Source organism: Octodon degus, unplaced genomic scaffold (genome assembly GCF_000260255.1).
Source record: "Octodon degus isolate 3935 unplaced genomic scaffold, OctDeg1.0 scaffold00040, whole genome shotgun sequence".
Lineage (NCBI taxonomy): Eukaryota > Metazoa > Chordata > Mammalia > Rodentia > Octodontidae > Octodon > Octodon degus.
Genome location: NW_004524616.1, coordinates 9,453,724 through 9,464,039, shown reverse-complemented (window position 1 = coordinate 9,464,039; position 10,316 = coordinate 9,453,724). Strand labels below are relative to the sequence as shown.

At 40.0% G+C, this 10,316-nt stretch overlaps 1 protein-coding gene across 1 annotated transcript in view; it reads right to left on the bottom strand.

The window, feature by feature from the left end:
* Fbn2 (fibrillin 2) overlaps nucleotides 1-10,316 on the bottom strand; it is a 240,570-nt gene that overhangs the window by 15,434 nt on the left and 214,820 nt on the right. The window contains exons 56-59 of the mRNA XM_004631315.1: nucleotides 4,906-5,031; nucleotides 3,671-3,877; nucleotides 2,630-2,755; nucleotides 349-471 (exon numbers count right to left, since the gene is read on the bottom strand). Of these exons, the coding sequence (XP_004631372.1) occupies nucleotides 349-471; nucleotides 2,630-2,755; nucleotides 3,671-3,877; nucleotides 4,906-5,031 (582 nt within the window). The remainder of the gene's footprint in view (nucleotides 1-348; nucleotides 472-2,629; nucleotides 2,756-3,670; nucleotides 3,878-4,905; nucleotides 5,032-10,316) is intronic.

The following is a 10,316-nucleotide window of genomic DNA, read 5'->3' as shown; positions in this document are numbered from 1 at the left end:
TCACATGAGTTTTCTTTCTTTCTTTCTTTCTTTCTTTCTTTCTTTCTTTCTTTCTTTCTTTCTTTCTTTCTTTCTTTCTTTCTTTCTTTCGGGCAGAATCTGGGATTGAACTCAGACTCTTGCGCTTGCCAGGGAAGCGCTTATTCTACTGAGCCAGCTCCCCGACCAGTCACATGGCTTTAATCTTCCCTGCCCTTCAATGTGGACAGTTTCCAGGGAACAGTCACTGTAAGATGGATTTTAATGAAGATGATGCACCCGAGGTAAGCTCTGCTACCCTTGCCTTCGAACTTGAAAGAAGAGAGACAGGCGAAGCTCATGCTGCTGAAGCTCTGGCTCCTCCCTTACCTTTGCAGGACTTCCCATCCTCCTGCAGCACGTAGCCCCGCGGACAGGAGCACTGGTAACTCCCTTCCGTGTTCTTGCAGATGAAGTTGCATGGTTTTGGAGACTGCGAACATTCATCGAGGTCTAAGCAAAGGCGATGAGCTTGTTACTAAAGTCAGTTATTTAATTGGGTATCACATAAGCAGATGGAATACGGAGGGAAAAAGTCCCTCTACCCCAGCCTCTTTCCTGTAAAGTACTGCAGATTGTCCTTAGGGCTTTTATTCTGTGACACACTTCCAGCTCATTAAACAATTTTTCTCCTTAGGCACACTTTACATCATCGATCACTTTCCTCTGTGCCTAAGGAGAGTCACATGGAGATAAAACATTCTCTCAGGCTTTCATAGAGAGCAAACTGGTCAAGCAATGGCCGTGACTCAACCACATGGCTGACACTGACAAAGGATCTACAAATAGTGGTACAGTGTTTCAGGATAAATCCTGAAGAGATCTGACTGAATACAAAAGTTACATTTCTTGTTATATAGGTCTTGCTTTATCTTGGTCTTAACCATCCAGCAGAAAAGTATAAACATGAGGCATAAAAATTAAAGTCATATTAATATGCCTAGCTGTAAAAGGCTCAAGTCAACAACTTCTGACATTGCCAGTCTTATGGAAAACCCACTACTATTATGGACGACTGGACTATATTGGAATATTTTGCTGAATTCACACACCTACAATACTTAAATGACAATGGAATACCTTCTCTGACAAAACTAAACAAAAAAGGGGATACAAATGAACGACGATTTGGTATCCGTATATTCAAAATAGTTAGGATAGATACACAGCTGTATTCTCTTAATTCAATGAATAGAGAGATTTGTTCTAATAATGTCTGTGGATAGGATATCATGTCTGCATCTTGTACAATGAATAACCAATAAGAAAACAATATGCAATGCATTAATTATTGAAACTGTACTACTAATCAGTTTTGAAACTGTCTCATTGCTATTTCTCAATTATTTTTTAAAAAAGGAATTCAAAAAAAATTTCTCTTAAAGATTTGAGGCAGGGTCTCATTAAGTCACTAGGTTGCTGAGGATGGCCTCAAACTTGTGATTTTCCTGCCTCAGCCTCTCGGAGCACTAGGATCCTAGGTATGCATCACCACAGCTGGAAGATGTTTTCTTCAGGGAAAACGAATTAAAATACTTTAGAAAGATTCAATGAATTCCACTCCTCCCCTCCCAATTTTCATAGGTTGGCGTGGGTAAGACAATACGAAAATAAGAAAAAGAAAAGTAAAATAGTCAAAAATTCTGTATTAAAACTGTTTTGCAAGTAGAAATTTTAGATGATGATTAATTGCTAGACTTTGTGCAAAAGTTATGAGGCATTCCCTTCAAATACACAGACATTCACAATCGAAGCCTTTTCCTTTCACCATTAGAATGATACATACGGTATTTATACATTTTAAATTAAAACATAAAGTTCAGAAGGTATTGTTGTGGTTTGTATCTAGTTGTCCCCCCAAAGCCTCCATGCAGTCACGGGATGGATTCTAGGGTTTGCGATTCATTCCTGATCCAGTGCTGGCATTATGGGTGAGAGTGTTACTCCTGCCCTGAGGCAGATAATCTGCATACAAATGTAAGGAGGGAAGAGCAGCTTGCAAGCAGCAGAAGCTGACACCTCTACCCCTCCCCTTTGCTCTTTCCTGGCTTTATGCCACCAAGACCAGCTGCCCTCAGCCGTGTGCCACTCTGCTACAGCTGAATATGGACTGACACCTTCACTAACTGTGAGCCAAATAAACCTTTCCTTCCTTAATTTTGGGTGTTATGTATTTTGTCCCAGCAATAAGAGAAAAATAACTGAGATAGGCGTATTTTATAATTTTGTTTACATGCTAAAGATGTTTTCTTTTGTTTATTTGATACATGGTCTTGCTACACAACTCAGACTTGTAGTGATCCTGCTGTTTCAGCCTCCCCAGGACTAGGATTACAGGTGTGCACCACCAAGCCTGGTTTTGGGGCCAGCATGGTTTGGCAAGGAATATGGTACTGGGGATCAAACTCCAGTCCTTGAGCAAGCCAGACAGGCACTTAGACCACCGAGCTTTCTCCCCAGCCTGAAATATATGTTTTTTGATGACCTGAACAATTCTACATCCACATAATTAGAAGTAAGGCAAGAACTGTGTTATTAAGAAACACTACTGAGAGACGTGACTAGTGGGAAATGAGGTGACAAGCCCTGGTCGTGTAGCCCATCACCTTACCTACACAAGACGTTCCGCTGATGTCCGTGGTATAGCCAACCTTGCAGAAGCATCGGAAGGAGCCCATGGTATTGATGCACTGGCCATGGGTGCACAGGTTCGGCATTACCTTACATTCATCAATGTCTGTGGATGGAGAAGAGAAGACAGCAAAAACAGAAGTCAACAGTATACAAAGTGACAAGCATAAGAATGGAAGAGAAACCAAGGAACTGAGATTCCTACTGATAAATGTTTATGGTCACTGTGGAGTACATTTTCATTACTCAAGGATTGGAATATGGAAGGGAGAGAAAAATAATCTAATGTGATAGAAACAAGGCTCTGTTAAAGTTCATTTTAGAATGACTCATTATGCAATGTGTGGATATTTTTGGTAATCTAGAAAGCTATGTCTTAGAAGTGTAATTTTGAATTCGTGTTAGCTTCCTATAGTTTTGGCATCTATTTCACATTTAAATTAGTCTTGGAAGAAAAGATTTTGTTAGCAAAGAAGTCATGTAAAGATTTGGAATCTGTTCAATAACAGATGAAAATGGTAATTCTTAGAACAGTTACAAATTAGTTGTATGACACAATGGAAACCACTAATCAATTAGGAGGCTGTCTAGTTTGTGACTACACTACAAACAGAATGAGTTCCTGATAAATTCAAATAAGAGGTACTTATTCAAATAAGGGCAAGTATAGTTTTGAGGATAAAAACAAGGCTTTTGTATCCAATGGAGGCCTTCCATTCACAGGTTTAAAAAAAGAATCTCATTTTCACACATCGCTTACTGCTACCTTTGCTTTGTGCTTCAGCTTCCTTGTCTGTCAAATTGGGAATAATTGTGCATTTTAAATTTGATCCAAAGAATAAAATCTTAAAATTTGTAAAAAAATTAGCTAAAAACATTCTATTTATGTAGTACAACGCACATAAATATACAGATTTTTAAGCTATTATTATCACTGAATGTCTGACTTTTCTTTCAAATTAATCTGAATTAAGGCAATCTGAGGTGTTGAGAAAATGCATGCAGTCCCTCCCCTCCTCACCTCTCCCATCAGTGGTGTAGCCCGGGCCATGAGGACACAGTTTTTTGTACTGGGTGGTTCCGGGCAGCGGGCAGAGCTCACATTGGTGGCCCCAGCCTCGCCCGCCGTCACAGCAGCATTCTGACTTGGTGACCAGGTTGCGGCTGCTGGATGCCATCTGACACATGGTCTGCAGCACCTCTGTGAAGCAGAGTCCCTGCCGATTGTCTGGAATGACACAGAGTGTGACAGTCAAGGTCAGGCACTGACTAGGAAAACTGAGGCTTTCCTTCTTAGCCCGCACCTTTTCCAAAGGACACTGCTGTCCCATGTGGACTCTTCACACTTCTCCACATGTGTAACAATCACAAAGCTTTGCTGCTAATAAACATCTCAGACTATACTTTCAGTATAGACAGTTTATTAAATCTGGCAAAAAGTGATACTATAGAAACCTTTAATAAGGCTTCATAAGTTATCATGGTGAAACTATGCTATCAGCAGATAATTAACTTTCCTGGTAGGTTTTGTTTTCTATTTTCTATAAGATTAGTTATTCATAAAGGTCTAGGGTAGAGACAATGATAAACCAAGTGTATTTTATTAAATAAAACCTTCTAGGATTTGAAGCAGCTGACAACTACACTGAGAAAACTGATAGAGTTGAAATGTGATCTTTTCATGCCACATCAAGTGAAGAAATTACTGTTCTCCTTTCTCTATGTGTCCCTTGATATTTCCTGAAGCACGCTTCACCCACCACCAAAAGCCACATTTATCATGTGTACATTTTAGCATTAAATACAAGATAACATCTTCAGTTCACGTTTTCCACAAGAAAATATTCTGCAAAACATTTTCTGTGTCATAATATAAAATTAACAGAACATTTTGAAAAGGGGCCTTTACTTTGCATTCAGATTGGCAGAGCTTACATCACACTGCAAATATTTTCTTTTGGAATTAAATCATCCTCTGATGTAAGCTTTACTGAAGTTACATTTTCCATAGAGTTTAATTAATTTTAATCTTGGCGAAACGACTTAAGGTTTTTATTCACATTACACATAGCTGTGCATGTACAACACGCACATACCTGTACGTCACTTAAATAGATCTTTAGGAAGAAGTATGAGGATTACTTGGACAGGATGATTTGTTTAGCAGGTAAGAATACATATGTGGAGCCCGTCTGCGATGAAGTCATAAAACACGTTCTATTCAGCAAGTGAAACACGATTCATGCATCATCTTACCCAGGCATTCTGTGCCCGAGGAACTCGACTGGAACCCTTCATTGCACTCACATCTATAGCTTCCGATAATGTTGACACAGCGCCCATTTTCACAGATTCCTGGCTTGGTCCTGCATTCATTTTCATCTTTAGAAAAATGTAGCATATGAAAAATGAGCAGCCTGTAATATTACCATTTGTCAACTATCTTCCAGTGGGTGATACCTTATTGCAAACTTCTCCATCAGAATACTGATGCACTGGGGCTAAAAAGAGTCAGGGCGAGCGTTATCTTTTACCTCACTCCTCCAGGGGCTCTCTCTTCCTGCCCTGCCCCCTCCCATGGCGAGGGAGAAGAGGTGTTCAATGCAGGACTGGAAAAGTGGGGCAGACTTGTCCTAAAGATGCTAACCAGGAGGGAATGAACTCACCAGGAGGATGTCAGTTTATGACACGAGAGAAAGGCTGGGGACATGGGGTGAGTAGCTTGGGATGTAAGGAACAGAGATTCGCCTCACAGGGTGCCCATGAAGGCAAAGACCCCAGCTGGCCTTGAAAGAAATCACGAAGAGCTTTGCTCATGTGAACAGTAATGACTACCGAACAGCAAAAGGCCAGCTCTAACTCAAAATCAGAGTTTAAGTAAGCAGAGGCTGCTAGAACTCCCACGTGTATAAAGTTCTTTCTGTTCATTGACTTCCCTGATACTCCATGTTCTTTAAGGGCCCTAATTCCCCTGGAACTCAAGTCACTTAAAATATGTCAGCAGCACGCTATTCAAAACTAGCCGTCAGTGAGTATGTGCTGCGCAAATTGAGTGCCACTGTTTTTGTAGAGCTGTTCATGTGAACAAATACTACTGATGGGGAAAAAGCAGCAGATGGGATCTGCGAGGGCAGTTATAAGTGAAGGAAATCAGCCAGTGTTCCTCTTGTGGCTGGTAATAAGTAAATAAATCTATTACAACAAAATTGCTCTACTAAAAGTCCTTATTGTGATGATGATGATGATGATGATGATTATTATTATTATTATTGTACTGGGGACTGAACTGAGGACCTTGCACTTGCCAGGCAGGCACTTAAGCCACTGAGCCATCTCTCCGGCCCCTGTGTTTATTTTATACTTTATAAAATTTTGCTTTTTTTTTTTTTTTAAAGTGATGGTGTTAAGAATGCAAGGGAGTGCATGCTTTGTTTTGGTATGCCTCTCTTCGTTTTTAATACTTTTAATATTTCAGTCATCAATGTGAACTGGCTTTTATTTTTTTATATGTGCTTTCCTCTCACAAGTGTTTGCCTTGACTATATTTTGCCATTCCTTCCTTTCCAACCTCTCATGTTTTGATTTAGGTTCATTTATTGTATAAAGCATCTACTGCATTTAAAAAGAATTAAAAGATCTTTTCAGCAACTTACACTATTTGCCTTAGTCATGATTACTGGTATATTTTGACTCTTACCTGCCAATTTATATTATTTTATTCTTACTATGCTGTTACTTTCTTTGCTCAGCATGTGTGGATGAGCCTACTTTCTGATGGTTTCCTCTTGCCCTTAGCTTGTGCTTAAGAATTATATTTTTTTTGCCTGCTTGCTTGCTTCCTTTCTTCCTTCTAGTGGTAACTACTCAACAATTTGAAAAGGCACTTTCCTTTTTCTAGTGTTAGAACGTTATCTGTTTCAAAAGCTTTTGGCCATAACAAGAATCCTGCCATGGATTCACTTCTGTCTGTCCTCTGTCACTGGCTGGGCAGGCATGATCTTGAAATTTTAACTTGCTAAATGTGCAGTGTACCATCAGTATCTGTGTAAGTAACGAAGTTTACTCTCTTACTATTGCTTTGCATTATTACGTTTTCTTGGATTAAATTTTTAAAAATGTTTTACTATATATAGTACAGCATATAGTGTCAACAGTTCACTAATTATTTCAGTAAGGGTATGTGTGTGGTATATAAATTCTATAACGGTCTTGTTTTGATTTTCATACTTCTTTATAGACTTTAGTTAAAACTATTTTCCCTTAGATCAATTTGAAAATACTGATGTACTGTTTTCTTATGCCAGTGCTACCTATTCATTTTTAGGAAATCTATTTTCTCTTTTTGGTAGTCTTTAGTATCTTCACTTCTTTATTAGTGTTGAATTTAGTATGATCTAACTTGCTATAGGTATTTTTCTCTTTTAAAGAAAAGCACATACTACAAAAACTCAGAAGTACATACAAAGTAGTGAGCTAAATTATGAGTTAAAAAAAAATGGTTACTTCTAGAATCTGAGGGGCCAAGTTTGCTATCTCGATCTAATTGTTTTTCCTCATGCCACTCCTCCTTCATTTCAATTTATATTTTAGCTGTCTGAATTATTCATTTCTGAAACAGGTCCTGCCTGGGCCTGCTCTGCAATACAGCTCTTACCCTGGAAGGAGAACATGACATGCCTCAAATCTTGTGCTGTTTTTCATCTCCTCAAGTAGCTTTGGTTTTCCTCCACAGAGAGCCCTATTAGACTTAAGTCTGGATTGGTACATCCATGCATTCCTCTTTAGGGCAACACTTTTTGAAAGATGGGTCTATGGGTGTCCTCTCCACTTCCTCATGTTTCTTTTTCTAAACTTTATTTGTTTCCATTTATGTATTTGGTACAGGGTCTTGCAGCTCAGACTCACAGTGATCTTGCTGTTTTCAGACTCCCCAGAGCTGGGATTACAGGCGTGTGCCACCACGCCCGACTCATTAGCTGGCTCAGTATGCCCCGGGGGAGGGGGAGCTGGCATCACATGTGGGACCGGGGATCCAGCTCTGGTCCCAGTGCTTGCCGAAGCAGGTGCTTACTCTGTGGAGCTCTCACCGGCTCTGTCATGTTTTGTTTACTCACATGCTGTAACTCCAAGGCCACTCCCAGAAAAGATCACCAATCTGTTACTTCTCTGTCTATATCTGACATCACACCAAGGTTACTACTATTCCCTAGTTACTTGAATAATCTGTTCTTTCAGTTGCTAAGATACCACGAGGGCTTAGAAAACGTCCTGTCTGGTTGACTATGACTAGTGTCCTACAGATTTTTGGTCACTAATTACTTTTGTGCCCAGAGCTCAGGCACTGTTTCTTCTACTCAACAGTGATTTTTTTCCCCCTGGTGCCTCATGAATACCATGATTTGCCAGCACCTTATGAAGCTGGCTATGTATCTACAGCAATTTATGTATCTGGCTCATCTGCCTACTTGACAGTATCACTAGGAAAACTAATATGTACCGTGGTCAAAATGCAACTTCTATTTTTTTTATGCCCCCAACCAAGCCTGGGCCTTCTAGTCTTCTCCAGTTCAGTTACCAGTAGCATCATCCAGCTAGGTATTCAAGTACAAATCCTAGCATTCATATTTTATGCCTTTTCTTCTTTGGGTGCTATCCAGTCAGTTCACCAGAAAGTCTACCTCTTGATGATCTGCAATGTGTGTTCTGAATCCATCCACTTCCTTAACTGTCCATACTGCTATGGTCTGGTCTGAGCGTCCTTATCTGCTAAGCTGGACAATTTTTAAATATCCACTTATGTGAGATCGTTGCTTCTGCTCCTACCACCTTAAAATGCATTACCTATAAGGTAGCCAGAGATCTGAGGAAGTGTTCTCACTATCCTTCTGTTTTATATGAAGAATTTGAGGCACATGGTTATGCTAACTTGCCTAAGGTCACAGAGCAGATCTCTTAGATTCACAGTCTGCCTCCAGGACCTATCTTCCAAATCATTTTGTGAGCTCGTTGTATAAAACCAAAGTCCTGGGGCTGCAGGGCCCTTGGGTGACTTCGACTTCCTTTCAGGCAGCTCTCCTATCCCCAACTTCGGCTATGCTGGTCTTCACTCCTGCTGCGAGCGCTTGGCTCTTGCTAGTTCTTTCTTTCTCATTTCTGGGTTTCACCACCAGTGTTACCTCATCAGAGAAGCCAGGACTCTCCCTCAATGATGAAATCTTGAAGTCATGACATCTTATTTTCTGAAAAGCTTGCCACAATGTGAATTATCATGTCAAACTTACTTTCTACTTGTTTAATGTCCACTTGTCCAAAACTGGGACAAAAATTAGTTGAGTGTGGGATATGCCCCTACAGCACCTCCAGTACCACAAACGTCACAGGTGTTCAATAAACATAACCGAATCAGGGGCTGGGGAGATGGTTGGGGCAGGGGAGATGGCTTAGTGGAATAAGTGCTTCCCTGGCAAGCGCAAGGGCCTAAATTCAATCCCTGGTTCTGCAAAAAACAAACAAAACAAAACAAAACAAACAAAAACCCACAAATCATGGACAACCGTTCTGCAGTGGTGGATCGTCAGGCAGTGTGCTCTTCTATGATGTGGATTTAAATATTCTTATAAGACTTTCTCTCATAATCAAATATATTTGTTTTACTGCTGCATTCACTGTTTTCTCTTCTAAAGAACTCCATACATGCATGTATTGTGGGTCCGTCTTCCAACCTTTTTATCTTCTTTTTGATTCCTTCCATATCCACATTTCTAATTGTGTCTTTGGTCATCTCTACCATTTATTACTTCTCAACATTACTTTCATGGCAGTTTTATTTCTTTCCTAACCTTTGCTAGACCATTGCTTCTTTATATGGTCTTAACTTCTCTTTTCTAATCTCTGTATCCAGGTGAATGTTTGTCTAATGATACCTCTTACATATGATAAATTACTTTTCTAGGTCCTCATCTGTTTCTTATTTTCCATTCTCTCCCCCACAACCCTTACTATGTATACATTAGCTGCAGACTGAACTTTAAATGATTTTCTCCAGTTTAGCTACTTGTTGAAAAAAAGAGTACAACAGGACACTGGTGCTCAACCAGGTATAATCTATAGTTTCAACCTATACCTTTTTGGTTTTTTTAGAATGGACACTTTCTCTTTCTTTCTTTCTTTTTTGTATTTAGTACAGGGTCTACAGGGTCCCACTACATAGATCAGACTTGCAGTGATCCTCCTGTTTATATCCTCCCAAGCGCTGGGATTACAGGTGCACGCCACCACTCCTAGTCTTAATTGCCATCTCAGTGCACCACAGGGGTTGAGCCAGCATAGCAGGCCCAGGGATTGAACCCCCAGCCCCTGCATCTGCCTAAGCAGCCATTTTAATGGAATGAACACTTTCTTAACAAATCTGTAATGCTGACTCACTTGGGGCATTACATGCAGGCTCTCAAATGATACAGGCTAATGTCACTGAGTAGTTCTTTAAGTCTTACAATCTGCTTCTTTCCTCTCCTTCCTGTCTTACCTCTAGGACTACAGGTCCAGAAAAGTTTGCTGACAATTAGAGTATGCCACCAGTTTGTTTTTCTTGTCAGAAACATTCCAGAACCTACATATTTTGTACTTTTTTTTAAACAATGAAAAATATAAATGTAAAATGTTGCCCT